This window comes from Mizuhopecten yessoensis, unplaced genomic scaffold (genome assembly GCF_002113885.1).
Source record: "Mizuhopecten yessoensis strain PY_sf001 unplaced genomic scaffold, ASM211388v2 scaffold10065, whole genome shotgun sequence".
NCBI classification, from domain to species: Eukaryota; Metazoa; Mollusca; class Bivalvia; order Pectinida; family Pectinidae; genus Mizuhopecten; species Mizuhopecten yessoensis.
The window spans coordinates 161,213-183,056 of record NW_018408361.1 but is presented as its reverse complement, the minus strand read 5'-3'; the positions used below and the strand labels follow the sequence as shown (position 1 = coordinate 183,056).

At 33.7% G+C, this 21,844-nt stretch overlaps 1 protein-coding gene across 11 annotated transcripts in view; it reads left to right on the top strand.

Moving 5' to 3' along the window:
• Positions 1-21,844, top strand: part of LOC110459435 (cyclin-dependent kinase-like 1) — a 34,549-nt gene that overhangs the window by 5,782 nt on the left and 6,923 nt on the right. The window contains exons 3-19 of one of the 11 annotated variants that reach the window (XM_021511680.1): positions 1,862-1,934; positions 2,229-2,319; positions 2,671-2,871; positions 3,051-3,133; positions 3,277-3,339; positions 3,765-3,908; positions 4,895-4,918; positions 9,028-9,087; positions 12,590-12,643; positions 12,989-13,042; positions 15,472-15,522; positions 15,933-15,950; positions 16,636-16,686; positions 17,100-17,153; positions 18,198-18,248; positions 18,925-18,978; positions 19,208-19,258. In XM_021511680.1, the coding sequence (XP_021367355.1) occupies positions 1,862-1,934; positions 2,229-2,319; positions 2,671-2,871; positions 3,051-3,133; positions 3,277-3,339; positions 3,765-3,908; positions 4,895-4,918; positions 9,028-9,087; positions 12,590-12,643; positions 12,989-13,042; positions 15,472-15,522; positions 15,933-15,950; positions 16,636-16,686; positions 17,100-17,153; positions 18,198-18,248; positions 18,925-18,978; positions 19,208-19,258 (1,177 nt within the window). The remainder of the gene's footprint in view (positions 1-1,861; positions 1,935-2,228; positions 2,320-2,670; positions 2,872-3,050; positions 3,134-3,276; positions 3,340-3,764; positions 3,909-4,894; positions 4,919-9,027; positions 9,088-12,589; positions 12,644-12,988; positions 13,043-15,471; positions 15,523-15,932; positions 15,951-16,635; positions 16,687-17,099; positions 17,154-18,197; positions 18,249-18,924; positions 18,979-19,207; positions 19,259-21,844) is intronic. The other 10 variants (XM_021511681.1, XM_021511682.1, XM_021511683.1 and 7 more) reach the window with 10 other exon arrangements.

Here is a 21,844-nt window from a genome sequence, read left to right as displayed (position 1 = left end):
TGATAGTTTATGTATTTTCTGCATGACCAAGTCAAATGGTAATAAAAAAAAAGTGATTTTAAGGTTCCCCTCATGCAACGTTGAACAAATAAATGCCACTTTGTTCTCAGTACATAATATTGAAATGTGCATCTGTTATCAGATGATATACAAATAATTTGCTTGCAAGCCCTTCCCATGATCATAAAATGACTTTGAAAGGAGGCACAGTTGTCTAGTGGTAGCTAGCTATATATAGACGCCAGGCTTGTGACCGAAGGCCTAGGGTTGCGGTTTTGAGTCACGGCACTGTTTTGTATCTTTGAGCAAGATACTTTACTCCGTTTGTTCCAGTCTACTCAGCTGTAAATGAGTACGTGGTTGGGCAGTGCTAGAATTGTTGAATGCAAGCTGTGAGCGCCAAAATGGCAGCACCGGCTGTATGCTTCCCAGGGAGTTGGAGAAAGATATTGCCTGTTTGCAAATTAAAGGCCCTATAACCACGGACAATAATATGTGAACAGCTTTGAGACGACCTGTGTACTAGATTGTGATAAAGCGGTATATAAGAACCTCAAATTATTATTATAATTAATAAGTAACAAAAATGACAAAATAAGTATTGTCAGTGGTGGCAATAAACACATAGACATATTTAATATCATTAATTGGCAAAATGTTGTTATAAATTCATCAATGGCAGTATCACAGATAAATACTGTACTTATGATAAAAGAAATGATTGAATATTATAGAAACGTATAAACCTGACTAATGTGCTTATTGTACGAGAGGTCATTTAGCATGATTTATACATCCTCTGTTGAAAATACTTGGGCAACCAGCCAAAGTTTACTCTTTAAAATATCAGGCCCTCAGGTAGGGCTCACTGTTACATGTAAATTCTGCATTTGTATCCAATTAATTTTTTGGACAGAACTTTTGATTACTCTGATAATTGATCGGGACACATCTAAAAACCTGTTAATAAATAAAGAATGTGTTCTCAGCAGTAATTTATTCAGAAAAGTGATTGCCATACATTGTACATCACAAACTATAATAAATTTTGATTACGGAGCCAATAACTGCAATTACATCTGAATGTGCTGGCAACAAAAGGGTGTCAATTTATGTATAAAGGCATGTTATAAAATATCACTTACATAAAAAAAATGAAAAAAAAAAGGAGAAAAAAATCCTTACATTTAACCCTTTCACCCCTATGTAACTTTAGTAAACTCTACCATGCATTGATCTGGATGAGTCCATTATGGTCCACAGTGTTGAAAGGGTTAAAGATTCCTGTACCACTGCTATAAACTGTTACTAAGTATATATTGGAAACAATATTTCCAAGCCTAAACTAAGTATATATTGGAAACAATATTTCCAAGCCTAAACATAGCTTTGATAAATCAAATCTGAAAAGAAAATCATTTAAACAAAATCTAAATCAACAAAAGTGTTCTAGGTGTACAAAATCAGCAGGGCCTAGCCGGGATTCGAACCCTGGACTTCAGATTGTTATACTATCGCTCTAACCGATTGAGCGTGTATCTTGTCAATGGAAGCGATCTAACCGAACTGTGCTACAGTTATATCCAAATGGAAGTTAATAAGGGGAGGTTACTGTCTATAGGAAAAACACTGCAGCGGGACAGGGATCCTTAAGACTGTCTTTAATAATGACATTGATAACAAATTTAATACCGGTAATTAATGAAATACATATATGTACTATTTTGTGGAATGAGGACCCAAGACTGTACAACTTATACACATGTACAGCACAACTTAATTGTCACACAGGACCGAGATATCTCAAAGGACTACCTGTAATATCTGGTCTGATATGCATGTCAAATTGTATTTTTTTCAGAGTCAGCGAGGACTTGATAAAGAAGATTGTTAGCCAGCTTCTAGAAGCTGTTAATTACTGTCACAGTCGGAATGTAAGTATATATAAATATAACCATATGGGTCAAAGAAGTAATATAGACGGTAAAATCACATATAACACTGGATCCTAATGGAGGTATGTCCGTAGGATACGAATTACTTAAAATATTATATGGGGCAAAGAAGTAATTCCAACAGTGTAGACATGTTTAGGTATAACCATACACATATTAAGTGGATTTTTTTGGTTTTTTGTACTACTGTATTAAATTATCTATTAATACATATATATACTTGCAGTGTTGATAATAAAATGTTATGTTTAATCTGTCTTTATTGTTTTTTAGTGTATACACAGAGATGTAAAGCCAGAAAACATCTTACTGTCTACAGAACGACAAGTGAAACTCTGTGATTTCGGCTTTGCGAGAGTTTTAAGTAAGCACCTGCTGGTTGTAGTAACATTTTGATACCCCCCCCCATAAATTTCTTGCCTCTAAATTTCAGAAATAAGAGATTCATGTGTTATCTTAATCATCACAATTCTGTAACATTTCAGAAAATAAAAGTTGATTAAATGTGGAACTGATGTAAAGATTTATTGATTTAATTTTCCTCTTTGTCTGTCTGCCTCCCTTTGTTGTGATTTTGAAAAATTTATATATATGATAACGAAGTACCTGTAGATTCAAAAGATAAGCGTCTGGTTTATGTAATAAAAAGGAGAGTGATCAGATAATTATTTGGAATCCAACTTTCACATACAATGTTGAAATTCTTTGTTCACAGCGGGACCGTCTGATAATTACACAGACTATGTAGCCACGAGATGGTACAGAGCCCCAGAGCTCCTAGTCGGGGATCCCAAATACGGACCCCCTGTGGACGTGTGGGCAATCGGCTGTGTATTTGCCGAGCTTCTCTCAGGACAGGCACTGTGGCCAGGAAAATCAGATCTAGACCAAATCTTCCAGATTAAAAAGACACTAGGTTTGCATTCTTATAAATTTCTAAGAGAGAGAAAAAAGTTATAAGGTGATTATAAGTTATATGCATGAATGTAACACAGCTATTTGATATTTTATGCTTTTGTGATTTTATGATTTTATACACTATATACATGTTTGGTTTCATTGCAGCAAGTTAAGTTTGAACATTTATGTTTTCAGGGGATTTATTACCTTCACAAAAATCTGCGTTTTCTTCAAATATATTTTTCCAAGGACTGGAGATCCCTAATGTAGAACCAGAGGTAAGGATATTCATGAACATTACCTTGACACAGCCCGACAACAGTTAACTTGAAACTATTTTGTTAAAGGATCTTTCATTTGATCAAGAAGATCTTATACATGTGTAGATTAAAAAAAATAAAAATTGCTGTGTTTCTTTCAGAATTACGAGCCCTTGGAATTAAAATTCCACAAGATGTCTCCAGTTGCTCTGAGTTTTATGAAGGTAAGCATTATTGTTCCGTGTTGTTTATTTATGCTTGGTCAGGTTGTTTTTTTTGTGCCCTCAAAAACGTTCATGTCATAATTGTTTTAATTTATCAATCAATAGATATGATAAGAAACACATATACAAAAGCAGAATAAAAATATTTAAGAAAAGATTTTTTATTTTCAATACAAAATGTATAAGTTTAACCACCAAGCCAATTTGACTCTGGAATGTAGATTGCTGGGTTAAGGAAACATAAAGGTAACAAAATTTTTGGTAAGAAAAAAGTCTGAAAATAAGATAATATACCAATACATGTAGTGTGTAGTGTTTTAGAAATGAAAAGGGATGCATCAAGGTTTTTCTTAAGTGCTAATTTATAAAATTCTGTTACAAAAAAATAAAATAAAAATAATATTTTGTATACTTGTGTGGTATAGAACTGTCTGAATATGGACCCTGCCGAGCGTATGACGTGTGAGGAGTTGCTAAAGCACCCGTACCTGGATGGTATGACGTCACTCCTTGACACCAGCCAACGAAAGAACGAGCGCAAGAAGCAGGCGTCTCGGACAAGCAATCATGTGAGTAGTGTGGTCTGACTGACGTTAGAAGCACTGTTTGGCTGTATAACTTTAGAAGCAGAATCATTTCATTACCAAGTAGTTGTGTTCAAATTCTTGAGTATGAATTAAATCTTGCTCTTAAAAAGGAAAAAAACAAATTCAAGTAATATAATTTTGTAAAAAAATAAATAATTAGAAACTAAGGTGAATATAATGTAATGACTGGTAAAAGATTTTATGTTTTCAAATTAGCTGTAACTTATAGATAAGCATCTAAATGTAGCAAAAAGAGGGGGGGGGGGCACAGATTTTTGAAGATTGTTAATGGTTATTCCTTTGAGAGCAGGATTTGTCATACAAGATCGTCACCATACTATTTGACTTGTTGAATCACCGGTTTGCTTGTGTTCCCATACTTTCACACCTCCAAGATCTAGAGCTATTTAGAGATTACTCTTTAATTTTCAATTATAGCTTATTTGACATTTTAGTTCATGTATTTTGATTTATTTTCAAGACTAAAAATTAAGAAAATATATATATATGTGAAAGGAATTCTTGGAAGATTTGTCAAAAGGCAAAAGATTTCTTATAATATATGACCATATAATGTATATCAACCGAATAATAATGTATTTTTAAACAGATGGAAATTCTAGGTTGATTTTAACAACGTTAACTGAGTAACTAGAGCTGAAAACACTTTAAAAAATAAATTAAAAAAATAAGCACATAATTTGTTTTAGTTACGAGAACCTGTTACATGTTTCTTGTTCTGTTTTCCACACCCTCCTCTACCCTTCTACCAATTATCTGAGCATCGGGTTATTTAAAAATAACCCAGGAAATACCCGTGGCCTTGGTTGTAGGCGTGATCCTGACGATGTTACACAATATTACACACTGACAATCGGCATCATCATCCGACATATTTTTTTTTCGAAATCTAACTGAATGTTGAGGTAAAATTATTAGCCTCTATTTTTTTTGTTTGAAATTTACAGAACTTGCCGTACTTTAGAAATAAGGTCAGTATCCAATAGCTTTAGCTACAGAAGTCATACAATTAGTATCAGTATCATTTTTCTTAGAAAGTTGAAAGTAAAGCGAATCCATACTGTACCTGTTGGATCGGTACCTGTAGGGGCTTTGGGCCTCCCGCCACACCCGTGGCTTCTGTAGCCGGGATTTCTCTACCATTTAACCTATATAACCTATCTGCATGTCTTCTGTAGTGTAGAAAACACTCTCCATTTCTTCTTTTCTTGCAATGATAATTCTAAAAAAATATTGATCCATTTCATTATTAATCAATGATAACAATATTCTCATCTTTCTTTCTGATATTTTTTTTTTTTTTTTTTCGTTATTGAAATATTAAAAACAAGAATATTTTAACTTTACAGAAGAATGAGTGTTTCATTAAACAGTACTGGTGTTATACATACGTGTATTCAGTGTTGTGTTTAAACTGCATGGGTTGCGTGTTATTACTGGTGTAAATATGTAGAAGTGTGTGATTTCTCTGGTTCCGAGGTTACTAGGGGTTCTACTCTGACAGACGGACACAGCTACAGCTGCTGCAGGGGTCATTGTTCAGATAATCAAGTGAGACAAAAATAAACTTGATTTTGGAACTATTAAATAGTGATTAATAATATTACCGGTTGTTTTAACGAAACATTAACAAGTAATTTTGGAGGAGATATTTTACCATTGTCACATTTTCTGAGGTTTAAAAGAAATGAATACATTTTTCAAATGTGATATCTTTTAATAGGTGACGATGCTGCTTAGAATCAATTTTGCATTGATCATTATAGAGCATATTAAGTTCCCGATAAAATTTTGACAAACTAGTTAATTTTGCTAATAGTTGCTGATTTCAAGAAAACTAAGAAACTGTAATAAATCGACCATACTAGCTAACGCCAGTAGCCTACTGCGGCTGCTGGCTTGGGCTCTCTGACTCTATGTCCTGGTGGTGTGGTGTGGTGATGTGGATGGTAGTGTTTACACATTAGTTTCCTTCTATACACCAGGGTTCTGTCTCCTTTGACTCTTGGCCCTTAATCATTAGGTATGATCAGTATTTGATATTGATTGAATGTATGGATAAGTGAGGTTGTATAGAGAAGTACATTTTTTTTTTATGTCATCCTGGCTTTTTAGTCTGTTGGTAAATTTCATGGTTAGCACCTGGTAACGTGACTTTTGCGTAAGCCTGTAGCTATATGTTCGTGTGCCAATGTTGTACTAGTAGCTGGATGACACTGACACTGAGGCCTGGTCGGATTGCTCATAGGTTATTTCTCTGTCAATTTTGTTTTTGGCAGTATGGCAATAGAACTGCCACTTTATCAACTGTCAGTTTTCTTAGCCAACCTAGTTTAAGCAGGATGAAGAACTTATTCATTCACTCATTTTGAATATATTCAGTTCAGCCAATTTGAAATGTCATTGAGATATTCAAGCTTGCCTTTGATCTGGAGTTGACAGCAAGGTTGCTGGAATGTTTGATGTGATTGTGAAGGGAGTAGAATTGTCTTATGGTCTTGGTTTTAAAACGTGTCTTTTGACACACTAACATTTGGAACAATAACAGGCACAGGTTTTGTTTGGGATATAAATTAACAGATACAGGTGTTGTTTGGTTTGTTAACAAAAACACAGGTGTTGTTTTGGATGGTAACAGGATCAGGCGTTGCTTTGCACGATAATGGGAACGGATGTAGGGCGTTTGTTTTACAAGAATAGGATGTACAATATGTAGATTTACTGTTCAAACATCGTAAATTGTTTCTGGAAAATGTCTGCAATGTATGTTAGAGATGATCATGATTGCTTGTTATCCGAATTCTAGACTGTACATGTTTGGGTTAGAGTTTGGTGTGAGGCAGGGTTAGAGTTTGGTGTGAGGCAGGGTTGGAGTTTGGGACTGAAGCAGTGAGTTGTAAATTCCCAGAAGGTGTTTTCGATGATAGTGTTTGGGGCATTGTTACAATATGAGAGTCAAAAGAGGAATGGCTGCAATGAACAAGTTGAGCTATAAATAAATATGACAGAAGATGGCAGGATAGTTTACAGAGATTGTATAACATTATGGCGAGACTTACAAATAGAAACGAGAAAGATCAAGCAAGCAATATGGTAGATCTTTTAAAATGGTCAAAGAATGTTATAGTTTCATGATGGGAGATAATGTGTTTGAAGCACTACAATCTATGCGCTTCAAGGCCAATTGAATTATAACACTGCATGACTGAAATAAGCATGATTATATCTTGATGTTGTGTCTTCAAGTCAGTTCTTAATTTTGATCCTTACTAAAGAATCTTCTCTGTAAGTGTTTTACACATCAATAAATAAGGTGTAAAATGAACAGTTATCAGTTGATAAGCCGTGTTCATAAATACAATACAGAGTATAGTCCATTTCCTTGTGTAAATCAAATAACTGAAAATATGAATGAGTTCCTTCTATGAAACCTTACAAAATATTTAAAACATTTCTTTACTGCAATTTTTTTTTTGGAGGGGTGTGGATAACCATGGTATACACTGCAGTTGAGTTTGTCGTTAAATTGCAAACAGAAAATAGAAATAGTAGGTAGGGCCCTGTGGAGTTTGTGTGGACAGGATGGAGGGGATCGTTCTGAAGGACATACCTGTATGCCGATTTATTAATATCACAATACTGGTTACCCAATACTTAATCGTATCAAAGTGTTTATTAATTCATAACGCTGAGTACCCCAGCTGTATTGATGTTGCCGTAGCTTCAGGATGTATTGGTCTGGGTAATGTTGGTCCGTATCTTCAGGATGTATTGGTCTGGGAATTGTTGGTGCGTAGCTTCAGGATGTATTGGGCTGGGAAATGTTGGTCCGTAGATTCAGGATGTATTGGTCTGGGAAATGTTGGCCCGTAGCTTCAGGATGTATTGGGCTGGGAAATGTTGGTCCGTAGATTCAGGATGTATTGGTCTGGGGAATGTTGGTCCGCAGCTTCAGGATGTATTGGTCTTGGTAATGTTGGTCTGGTCCGTAGCTTTAGGATGTATTGGTTTGGGTAATGTTGGTCCGTAGCGTCAGGATGTATTGGTCTGGGTAATGTTGGTCCGCAGCTTCAGGATGTATTGGTCTAGGTAATGTTGGTCCGTAGCTTCAGGATGTATTGGTCTGGGTAATGTTGGTCTCATAGGAGTTTATCAGCTGTAAGCTCACTGCATAAGTCAATTTGATTGATTTATTTAGAAATATTTCTTGACTGGATATTGACTTGCAGTATTTCAAAAGGATGGACTCCAAAGAAGTTTGTTGACCTAATGTAGCATAAAAAAGGTCGAAGGTCAAGAACAGAATACCTGTATAAACATTTAACAAATTTTGTGACAGGATTTAAAATTATGACTGAATAACACAAAATGTTGTGAATTCAATGTACTGGGCAATGGCAAAATTCAAATTCCTGTGAATATCAACAACACTTCTTTGAAACATGGTTAATATTTCACCACATTATTTCATAAGGTTTTCACATATTACAACTAGAAAATATTACCAGAGGTCCCTAATTAACGAAGTTTAATTTGACACTAAATACAATGAAAAGAAAAAAGATTTTTTTTTTGTTTTTTTTCCCCAGTATTAAAATACATTTTTTGCTGTTTTATTTATGTCAAGCATATTTAGATCTGTTTTAATATGGACATTTTGACTTTTGTTTGGTATTTTCAATGATTTGTTGCATCCCCTTTTTTCCTGGCCTTCTTTTATTTCAACAACATTTGAACTAGGTTGTGTACAATTTTTTCCAACAGTATGTCATATGATGATATCGTGATCATACCAAGACCTTGTATTTCAGATCAGATTGACTTTGATTTCATTTGTATGCCCAGGCCTAAACTGCTGGCAATGTATGTGTTCGATTTTCCTAACAAATTCGATTCAAATGTATCAGTCACAAGAAAAAGTAAAAAATAAATAAAAATAAATGGAAAAATGAAAATTGAATGGTGGCTATGGTAACATAGATTGTTGGTGATAAGGCAAAACAAAATCTATGTTTCTGCCACATAAAATGATGTCAGCATCAGATTATCCATGATCAGATATTTTATACGTTGACTACAGAAATGGAAACCCACAAAGGGGAAGGATAACGAGTACCACAGGGATGGTCAGACTGACCAGGTATGTGTCCTCACTGCATGCTGACCACTCCCACACCACGGCCAGAATAAAGCCTGGACACACGAGACTGGGATAGCATCGGCATACCTATCAATAACAGAATAAAAAAATCTCCAATCTCCAAACCTCCAAATTGTTTGATTTACCTTAATAGCCAGGGTTAGACACTATAACGTTTTTTGCTTGATAGTCCAGTATTTCCTAATAATTTAAGGAAACATCGCGATCTACAGCATGAAACATCAAAAGTAACCGACTGTAGGGGACTACAAAAAACTACTGCCATAAAAATATGAAGTTTTAGGAAAATTTTGACAATTATCATGCAATATATCTTATATTAAGCAGTTTTCTAAATTTGAAAAAGGAATATTCTTAATTTACAAATTACAATGATGTTTTTCACAAGTCCAAAGGACCAGTTAGGTTAGGTGATTCACTAGTCCTTGCTGAACTCTACTAGTCGAGGACCGGTTAAGTTCGGTGATTCACTAGTCCTTGCTGAACCCTACTAGTCCAGGACTAGTGGACTGGTGCTAGTGTCGACCCTTGACTAGCCACAGTACAACCGTTATCACAGAACATAGAAATACATACTTACCAATAGTGAAACAGATCCAAGTCAATCAGTTGACAAATTTTATACCCGTCATTTCTTGATGAAGTGACTTAGATCTGGGGGGTGTTCCACATTGATAAGTGGCTATAAATATATATTCATCCATGCATAATTGATATGCTATGAAAGTACCGATATAAATTGAAGCCATATTTCAAACAAAATTTGACATAATCTATTTTCACTAATTTTAGCAAAATTGATAAATTTGCAAGAGTCATATATCTATATTGCCCTTAGACTTGTATAATAAAGAAGACAGGTAATTTTATATTTACTTGCAATGACAGGTAATAATTTTATAATTACTAGTAATGACAGGTGATAAAACACAGAGTCATATATGATACATGTAGTATCAGAGGGATACTAATTATAATCATGATTATATATATAAATAAAAAGCTCAGACAAGGCATATTTCTAATAATAAAGGTCCTGAAATCTTAACATCTAAAATGTAGCCAGATATGTGAGTCAGTGCTATCCCAGTCAGAAGTGTGAGGTCGTGGTGGAGGTACATTACCGTACACAATGAATGTACACTACATTTTTGTTGTCATTTTACTTTTTATCAGTTATCAACAATGTACATGTATCTATCCATTTGTAGACCACATTTCATTCCGGTCATATTTCTCACAATTTTTTCGTAATTGTTTTTGGTTTTCCTTCTCATTTCTGTGAATAGAATTATTCATAACAACAAAAGTCTGATTTTTCTGATAATATTCATCATGTTGTTTCTACATTATTTTTGAGTTTTTGCAAATGTTACGAAATCCTGTTCTATGTAAATGTTAAAGCACACCATTCTTAGTCAATTTGTACATTTAAGCACATCATGTTGAGTCAATGTTAATGGTAGCAGTGCACATCAGGTTGAGTCAATGTTAATGGTAGCAGTGCACATCAGGTTGAGTCATTGTTAAAGGTAGCATGTCATGTTAAACCAATGTTAATAGTAAAAAATCAGGTTGAGTCAATGTTAATGGTAGCACATTAGGTTGAGTCAATGTTAAGGGTAGCACATTAGGTTGAGTCATTGATAATGGTAGCACACCAGGTGGATTCAATGTTAATGGCAGAACATCATGTTGAGTCAATGTTAATGGTAGCAGTGCACATCAGGTTGAGTCAATGTTAATGGTAGCAGTGCATATCAGGTTGAGTCATTGTTAAAGGTAGCATGTCATGTTGAATCAATGTTAATAGTAAAAAATCAGGTTGAGTCAATGTTAATAGTAAAAAATCAGGTTGAGTCAATGTTAATGGTAGCACATTAGGTTGAGTCATTGATAATGGTAACACACCAGGTGGATTCAATGTTAATGGCAGAACATCATGTTGAAACAATGAAAATATTAGCAAACAAGGTTTAGTCAATGTGAATATTAGAACATCCTGTTCTGTCAATATAATATTGAAGACATCACATTGAGTCAGAATGTAAATTTTTGCACACTTCTGCCAATTTCGATGTTTGCACATCATGTTGAGTAAGTTTGTCCATGTTACCACAACCTGTCGAGTCAATTTGTGATTGTAAGCACGTCCTGTTGAGTCAGTGTGTTGGTAAATCTTGTTGAGCCAGGGTGAATTTTACCACAACCTGTTGAGTCAATTTGTTTTTGTAAGCACGTCTTGTTGAGTCAGTGTGTTAGTAAATCTTGTTGAGCCAGGGTAAATTTTACCACAACCTGTCGAGTCAATTTAAGATTGTAAGCACGTCCTGTTGAGTCAGTGTGTTAGTAAATCTTGTTGAGCCAGGGTAAATTTTACCACAACCTGTCGAGTCAATTTGTAAATGCAAACACATCCACATGAGTCATTGAAAATGCTATCAAATCTATGGAGTCAATTTGTAAATGTTAGCACATTGTGTTCAGTCAATGTAAATGTCAGCACATCATGTTCAGTCAATGTAAATGTCAGCACATCGTGTTCATGCAGTCAATGTAAATGTCAGAACATCGTGTTCAGTCAATGTAAATGTCAGCACATCCTGTCTACTCAGTCTGTAATTGTAAGCACATCATATGTCTACTCAGTCTGTAATTATAAGCACATCATATGTTTACTCAGTCTGTAATTGCAAGCCCATCATATGTCTACTAAGTCTGTAATTGGAAGCACATCATATGTTTACTCAGTCTGTAATTGTAAGCACATCATATGTCTACTCAGTCTGTAGTTTGTAAGCACATCATATGTCTACTCAGTCTGTAGTTTAAAGCACATCCTGTTGAGTCAATGAGTAAATGTTAGTACATTTTGTCTCCCCTTTTCAGTCAATGTAAACGTTAGCACATTCTGTTTCTAGCCTTGTTGAGTCTCTGGTGACTTCTGCACTGTTTACTGTTTTACATTGACATCATGATTAGACCTTCAGCATTACTTTATACATGATTAAACATTAACATCTGGCCAGACTGTATGTTGGATCTGGTGTTAACTTAATTATTGAGAATTTCTGCGTTCGCACAAACAGGTTAACTTGTGGTCAGTTATACGGGTATATATCTTTGTTTTCTTTGTAAATGGTATACACAGTCTTCTTGATCTGGTCGTCAGATACAGAGTTCTTGATCAACGTTAATTTACTATGTACAATTAAAAAAATGTTGATTTAGCAGTTCTGTTTTTGCCAGGATTTTTTGGTATAAATATATGAAGATTTAAAAATAATATATAAAGAAAAATTATATGATGGAATGAAAGGTATGTTGTGAGAATTTGTATTATTTTCCACTTCTGGTAATATTATTTCATTGCCCGCTATAATTTAATTTACCTTTGTGCTATATAGTCACCACTGCCCTGTGTGTAAACCTCCTGTGTAAGTTATTATTCATGTAACATTGATATTTATATAAACCGTAGCCGCCATTGAAACCCTACCGATTTAGGGAGGAGGAGACACAGAGAGAGACTGAGGTACAGTCGATTATAACATCTTATAAGATATGTAACATATAAATTATTATAAAATTTTGATTTTTTTTGACAGTATTTATCTTTGTATTATCTTTAATTGTGAAAGCATTTTACAGTCTCAAGTTAAAAGAAATGTTTATTATTTTCAAATGATTATTCAAATTAATATTTGTTTTAGGTGAACATTTTGTTCTTCATTTTTGGTGTGAAAAAAAGTGATTTATTTTTTTGGAAACCAAAAAAAACAAAAACTTATGTAAACGAATTAAGGCCAGGAAACAATCTTATTACTTTTTACCTATCTGAATATTATTGCTGACTCTCGGTTGTTTGTAATTCTGCCAGAAATGGAAGTCTTCATGGAAGGGAAAAGACAATGAGTCTCATAAGGAGGCTGAGGTACGCTCCTCGCACTGCATGGTTGTCGCCAGTCACGTACATTGTCAGCTTTTGATATATCTATAAATAATTTCTAAAATTGTATTTTTTACATATTTTTTTTCTTAATTGTGCACATAAAAATACCTATTTGATTCAACCCATACCCCCTTTAAGTCACATTTGACCCTACCAAAACAAAGGCTGAACAAGTGTAGGGGTGAATGAGTTAAGATATCATCTTAGGTGATTCATGTTCATTTTAATAATGAGAAGATTTGTGGTACAGAATATATTTTGAATTTGTAATGATTCTCTTCTCTGAAATCTTCTGTATAATTTACAAAAAAAACAACAACCCCAAGATGTCTGGTAGCAAAATTGTTTTACAAAAAACTTGTATCATCATAAAAGTAATTATCAATACAAAACTGAACATGTAAAATATTAACTACAAGAATGTATGTACGGTATGCCTTGTCGATGTAATAAGGAAAACAGACATCAGGCAGTGAAGTGTTCTTCACGATGATTGAGTATATATATACACAAATACAATCATTATTTGATTAAGAGTATCGTGTGTATGACGTTACTAGTCTAGGAGGAATTCTTTGTTGTTGACAACACCTGCATCACGTTACGCTTCCCTGACAACGAAATAATATAAACACCATGGCCCCATCACACCCAGTGTTTACATACGACAACAATCGTCAGCTGCCATGGCGACCTACTTAACTTGTTTATTTTCCATCACGGACAGTAGCTCTGAAATATGTGCTATTTTTTTCTGTATCATGTCGGTTGATATAGATTTGGTGCAATATTAATCTCCTGAGAGGGATGAGCCAGCATGTTGATTGTGTTTTAGTGACGACGAATGAAGCCATGTCCAAGATCATAGCAATCAATCCGGACTGTCTGGTAGATAGTAGAATCCGATGAATCAATATTAATATTTTATTAGAAAACTGATGTATTACATCAGATAGGTGGTATTTGGTAGGTAGATTACATGAATATTGATAACGATTTTTGACACAATGGGAATCAATTATGCGTGGAAATTTGAAATTTATTATCACTGGTCTTTTGTCATTCAAAGTCTGCAGCTAGTGAAATGTTCATTTAAAACAAAATATATTACTAGTGTACTTTAATTTTTTTCTTTAGATATTCATTTTGAATCCCGGTTGACATGCAATTTTAATTTTAAATTATTGATTTGTTTTTACAAAACCTTCAGTTGACTGTTGTTGTTACTCTGTGATCATTCTTTGAACCAATATAATAGCTGTGATCATTCTTTGAACCATTATATTAGCTGTGATCATTCTTTGAACCAATATAATAGCTGTGATCATTCTTTGAACCATTATATTAGCTGTGATCATTTTTTGAACCAATATAATAGCTGTGATCATTCTTTGAACCATTATATTAGCTGTGATCATTCTTTGAACCATTATATTAGCTGTGATCATTCTTTGAACCAATATAATAGCTGTGATCATTCTTTGAACCATTATATTAGCTGTGATCATTCTTTGAACCAACAAGCCTTGTTAACAAGATTGAAATTCTGGAACTTATTGTGTTCATATTTCACAGCAGAAACAAACTGCATTTTCACTTTACTTTTTCTATCAGACGTTTTCTTTCTTTAGTCAAAAACTTAAAATGAACACTTATCATACCTTCCGTGACAAATACCATATTCCTAGAAATGTTAAAAATATCCAGAATATTTTAGAAATTCTAATTGATCCTCTTTTACACCAGTTTTTTTTGGGGGGTTCGTGTTGGTGATGTTGAGTTGAGATTTGCTGAAGAGATAAATACAGTTGATTTATTTTGGACTTGTCGTCTTTGCTTTGAGAAAAAATCAGTAGGCACAGTAGTGTGGTAACTTTATTTGTAATGAAACGGATAATTTCATCCCTTGCCCCAAGGTGCACATGCTTAACTCATTCAACCCTGAAAACACATTTGAACTCTTCCAAATCAAAGGTTGGAATAGTTCATTATGAAATTTCAGGGGAGAATGAGTTAAATTTGAATTACCAATGTGTACACGTTTTGACATCATAAGAATATTGAATGAGGCTCTCAACATCAGATGCTTCAGAGGTGAACTTTCAGAAGCATCAAAATTATATTTAATGTGATGCCAGGACATTTTTTTTCTCTATTCTGTCTGTGTCACAGTGAGTTTAATGGCATCAAGTTCTGTGCTGGAATTCAGAAGCTTGACTGCAGATGTCTTGGATGACTGGTTTTATTTTCTGGAACACAACAAATCTATCAATGTGGCATGTACTTATGTAAACACAGCTTCTGTGTTGCAGTGTCACGGTATTCTGCACTCAAATTTCACCAGGATTCAAATGTATCCCAAACTATTTTAATTTTTGATAAAATGGTGATTTTGTATCTGTTGGATGTAGCCATGGAAACAGTCCCGGGTTCGAGAAGATGACATTCAAGGAGATGTGGAGGTATGTCCACTGACTTATAAAAACATCTTGAATCTCTCCAACTAAGTTCTAGATTTTGACATTTGCTTGCTACTTCCGTTGGTTGAAAATTGTCACGTGCAATTTAAAATTAAGCAAAGGTGTGAACAAGACTGATGTGTTTAATGAATGGGTGAATAAGATATATTTGATACTAAATAAATCCCTTGACAGGACACTTGGTTGAAGGGTTGAGGAGTTAGTATTTGGGAAGATAGAGTTTTTAAGTGGCTAGTCGACCATGCATATGGTTTTAGAAGTTTGAAGAAAATAACAAAATTAACTCAAATTTCTGTAAATTTGACTTACAAAATGTGTAATATATTTTGAAATTATTGATAATATGCTTTAAGAAATATTTCCTAAAAAATGTGTTATGGTTTACATTTTAGCGTCATATTTATAAACCGGTACATGTATGAAATTTTATACCTTAAAATTAGATAAAGAGCTAGTTCAGGTGCATGCAAAATATATACATACTACAGTAGTACAGTCGAAACATGTAAAACAGTTAATCTAGTTCAATGAGCAAACCGTTAAAAATATTTGTATGAAAGGTTGAGATCAAATTAAAACAAAATAACCTATTTGATTCACCTTGAAGTAAAGAAATACAAATTCTAGATCACAAAAATTGCATGAATTTTAGTTTCTTAATTGCTTAACATTATCATGTACTAGATAAAATGGCTAGTCGTGGAATGAACACATTATATATGCTAATATACTGTAATCTGCATGAGATGTATACATACAGGTCACAAATGTAAGATAAGCTAGATTGTTAAAGCAAAATCTTGAATTTCACATGATTTTATAATTTAAAACGATTTTTTTTTATCCAGTACTTAATAAACTAATAATTCAATTCTTAATTGATTTTTTTTTTTTAGAATTATTTTATTTTTCCAAAAAATGTTTTATTTGGTTCAATTTGATGCTATTGCAAAATAAGCTCTTTAATCTGAATGTTTGAATACTTGTGCATTTTTAACACAGAACTATTTTCTATTCTTAATATGGAAAATTTCATTTAATAAAACTGTTAACAAGTAATATAAATGATGGCCACCTTTGTTACCTCACTCACAGCGCTGGAAGCCCCTGAAGGTCAAAGACAATGACTACCACAAAGATATGGAGGTATGCCTAAATATAATCTTTGACCTGTAAAGGCCACTGCCCTAGATTTTTACTTTACTGTAGCTCAATTGAAGCTTTGAAATTATTATTTTTTTTATTAAAAGTATAACCCATAGAAAATATGTATATTGTATGAACAAATCTGATTAAGTTATGTTTAGAGTTATTTTTTTTATGCTCTATATATGTTTAAGATTATTGCATATATCAATTTCCTAAGATGGGGGTGTTTGTTTCTTTATATTTTGGCTTCCAACTCATTGATCACAGTGATCAATAAGTGAAAAGGGAGGTAATTCTGATGATTTTAATAATAAATGCAAAGGGAAGTAACTCTGATGGCGGTAGAGTTATTTGCCCCTATATCTAGGCCTACAACGGGTGTGATAGCTATACTTTTGTCACACCTGTAGATCACGGGTAAACCAGTGAAATGGAAGGAGACAGATATACTTAAGGAGTCGGAGGTATGTGTATTCTTGGTCGGAGGTGACCTCTGTTTGTTTTGTTTGGTTAGTTAGTTTTGTGTGACAGAGGCTGGATGGACAGTACGGTAACCCCACTGTAGATGTAGCATGGGCAGATGTATTAGCAAATTTTGTTCTACAAGGATTAAGACACATTACCTGTTACCGCTTCATTTCTTTTACTTTTCTATATTTTTTTCTCATGTTGCTTGCTGTCTATCATTATATACCACATTAATTATTTTATTTAATAGATCACAACATTATTTTTGTTGTATGTAGTTTTTCTTTCACAATTTGTTTTTTCTATCAGATTCTTTTAATTTATTCAAATTGTTTGAATTATTTTGAAAAGAGTAAGAAATGTTAAGGTATGTGTTTTGACAAATAGTTGTGTTATAATATATATTAATGAAGTAGTTGATTTGTTTGATATAATCATTTAATTAAATATATTTACATATATACAATGTGTATATATCATTTACTTGTTTGGGGTGCTAGACTTTTTTGCTAGTGATTACAACATGTTTTCCAACCCTATGCCGGCTGGTAATTGACTTGTTCCGTTACCAAACTTCCTTCCTCAATGCAAACTTAAAATTGATTTGACACTGTAGTCTTTAATAAGTGTATTGATACTGGCAATTTCCAAGATTATATGTTATGGGCTCCCAAATTTATCAATATTTAAAAAAAAAAATAAAAAAAATACTGAACTACCCTAAGAATATGCATGTAGAGAGAGATTGGTCTCTTAAATTTTTTCCTTTTTTTAAAATGAAATATTTTTTTTCTTGTGGAAAGTTGTCATTCAGATCCAGCTGTACTATCCAAAGAGGGTCATTTTGGTGATGAAATATCATTATAGAGTAAATTGGAGGGGTGGTATGAAAATTCCTGAGAAAAACAAAAATGATAGATTCACAAAGAAATGAAAGGCATGGCATGCACAAGGCACAGGTAATTTTGATTGTGTGTGTTGACTGACCGCATCAATAGATTAATTCAGAACTTATACAAGTTTATATCTGTTGGATGTAGCCATGGAAACAGGCCCGAGGTCATGACAATGATTCCCAGAATGATCACGAGGTAATTAATTCTCGCTGTCTTGAAATTAACAACACAAAACTTCACCTCACAAAATCATACATTCCTGTAATAAGTGAACATCCATTTATGGATGCATGTTCGCTTATTCAATTATCAATAATTAATTCATGATCGCAATGATCACATCTTGTTTTCACAGCATCCATATATATACTGTATCTATACCGTGCTGAATATATAATATATATATATATGATGATATATAATCATTTTGTTCATCAGATTTTTTTTAGATGTTTGTTAAACCAAATTGATGATATTCTATGATTTCGTTTAGAGTAATCAAGACCTATGATGAATATTAGAAGAGCGAGACGATGCTTTTCATTAGTTTCTTATTGTCTGGTGATATTTGAGGTGTTTGTAAAGTCAAAATTTATCAATAACAGTTTTTCATAAAAGCAGTGAACAAATATTCAGATCTAGATTTTATTACGTACACAGAAATTTGAAATTAAAGAGGATGCAACCATTTGCCTATTGAAATTCAAAGCTTATATTTGGCAGTAATGAAACGATTCCAATTAAACCATAGAAGATTATGTTTGACGGTAACAGTGTTTCAATATATCCTTTGTGGGTAGTTGCAAAGATGATTCTTATATCTTGTACATTTGACGTTTTATTAAACCGTGTTTATGATGTTGTTGGATAGACATGGAAACCATCGAAAAACAGAGATGATGACACACAGTCACGAGATATAGAGGTAGGAATCAATATCGGATCAAAACAGACGTTTGTTTTTTTCTTCTTTAAATTCTTGTTTTCATTAAGCAAGCAAAAACTGATTTTCTTTGATATTTTGAAAAAAGAAAGCGATAAATTGGTGAAAACTTTTAAAATGGAAATTATATAAAATGTGTAAGATTTCAGTTGTATTTGCTGAACCGTGATCTTTAAGCAGTGTTTGATATAGTTAAATTAACTTTTGGTAGTTGTCATGGAAACCAGCAAAAATTAAGGAGGGAGAAGTAAAGGAAACCGAGGTACGTCCTCGTCACTTGTCACCATAGCGACACTATATCCGCAAACTGATCACGTTTGATTTGTATATAAACGCAACCAGTATATTGTGTGTGCCAATCTTCACATACACGGAAAAACCTGCATATAGCGACCATTATAACGTATCGTGGCTTTTCTGTTGAGGAGTTTGTCGGCAGATGTACAATTTATAGGGTTTAATACCGTTAGTTTATACAGGTGGTCGCTATAGCAGGTTTTGTTGCTGTACATCTGTGCTTCATCTATTTGCAGGCAGTTCCCTTCTCTCTAAATCCCTTCTGGCTTTCTGAAATCTTTGTGTGATTCTGTTTGCAGTAAAACCATTTCTTACTTTAAATTTCAAAACAATATAGTAGTTGGGGTTTTCGATCTTACAAATCAAGTAATTTTAAATGATACCTTTTACAAGATAAAAATTAGCATTTCAAAGGCTTGCCATTGTTCGTGACCTGTACCTGTGTACTGCAATATTTGTTTGATAAAGATGAGTATTTTAAGATTTGGCATTGTCAGGAAATTATGACACTTTGTATGATAAGATGGATTATGAGGATTAGACTAGTCAGATACCGCTTGCTGTCTGATGAAGGTGTTAATTATGTACGACGCTGAGTTGACCCTCATGAACTCGAACAAAATGCCTTTCCTTGGAGTTGTTCACTAGGTTACATTATCAAATGTTATCGCCAACTTCTTGATCAAGTATCTTGGTATTACAGTATTAATTTGTGTGTAATTTTCAACCAGGTTGAACTCATTGTCTGATGAAGAAATGTAGTGATCGTGGGATTTTTTACGACTTGCTGATTTGCTGATTTCACTAACATGTACATTATAAGCTGGACCACTAATTGCATGAAAACATATTCTTTTGATGAATGTCCCATATTTCATTACCAGGTACTAGCCCTTTCCAAAATTGGCCTTTTGACAAAGTTTTTTTTGTGTGTAGAACTTAATGAAATATTGTCCTATTTGGAAAGGTTTCAAGATGTTTTGAAATAATTCACTAGAAAATAATTGTAATACAATGTGTATTTCTTTGTAATTGAACACAAAGGGTTTTCCTATTTACAAAATTTTAATTACCTGGCAAGAAATGTAGCACTAGGCAATTTACACTTGTCTAGTAATATAACAATTTCACCTGTCGAGAACTGAAAGCCAAAATGTGTTGACAAGATATTGTCTACCATAGCCACAACTAGACGAGAAACATGTGAATGATTCATGAACTTGTCTCCTACTGTTGTACTGTTGACTAAAGGTTTAGGGATGTTTAGAGATTACTATTGGTTTACAGATAAAAATGTATGGGGAAATTAATGCATTAATGTGTACCAGATTAATCAAGAGTGCTTTAAACTTGGTGACAACATCAGGCTGTAGAACCTTGTTGATCAATAATTGAGAACACTTTTTAGGTGCTTAACTTCACGAACAAAGTAAATGTCTTGGGACATGACTTTTTATGTTGATCTTAAGACTGGAGAGAAACAAATTGTCTTGACTTAAGTAACCTTCCCTTAATTTCCGGTTAGATGTAATGGTCAGAGCGATAGAACATCAATCTGTAGTCATCGGTTCAAATCTTATTTCGCTCAAAACACTACTTTTGATGATACTTTGTCATTTTGTTATTTATGCAAGTCCCGCAAGGTACAGTTTTCTTCACAGAAATGGTTCATCAAAGCTATAATCATGCCTGAAAAAAAACAGTTTCCGATGCATAGTATCCCTAAGTTCTCCCACTGAACTTTAAAGGGGAATAACTCTTTAAGAAGTGCTCCTCCAGTTCTACCAGCGGGGCTATAGCCTGCACTCTGTCTTGCCTAATTAAAGTCAAGTCAGTGTGCTACTTTTGTCCAGGGCATGTCAATTTTCTGCCAACTATAGTTGCCTTATTTTATATGCGTATACCTCTGGGATGGGGAACTGTTTTGCTCAATCATGTGGTCTCTTGTCCCTAAATAGACAGAGTTGTTGCCCTTTGTCTAAGGCTTATCTCATACTCTGTTATCTATTAACTGTTTTTTTTTTTGTCCGAATATGTCTCTTGATAGCAGCAGAGGATAGAGTACTGAAATTTGGTTTCGATCCTCGCTTCGTGCAGGGTTATGGCCCTTTGTTTTTTCCAAAGTTTGTCTAGAATATAAACTAGGAGTTGGGACTATGAATTGCTCACAATATTATGTTTTTTTTCTTTTTCTCTAATTGTAATGATTTTTATTTAATTATTTCAAATTGTACACAATATTGGACGAAGCATGGCACTATCAGGATCCATTGGTAGGAAACTGTTCACATATAATTTATATAAATAGTATTTTGAATATTACACAGATGTCCGAGGATGCGTTTTCTAATTATTTTCTCTGTTTTTCCACAGCTACTTATATTAATATGTAATAAAGTACTTGCATGCCTGCCTGAATATTTGCGATGTTCTTATATATTTCATTAGACATGTTAGCTTACAATTCATTAACCCCCTTATCTGTCCTGTTGGTTTTGTGAGATATATTGTATAATGCCCTGATGATAACCATAAAACTGAACCAGTACTT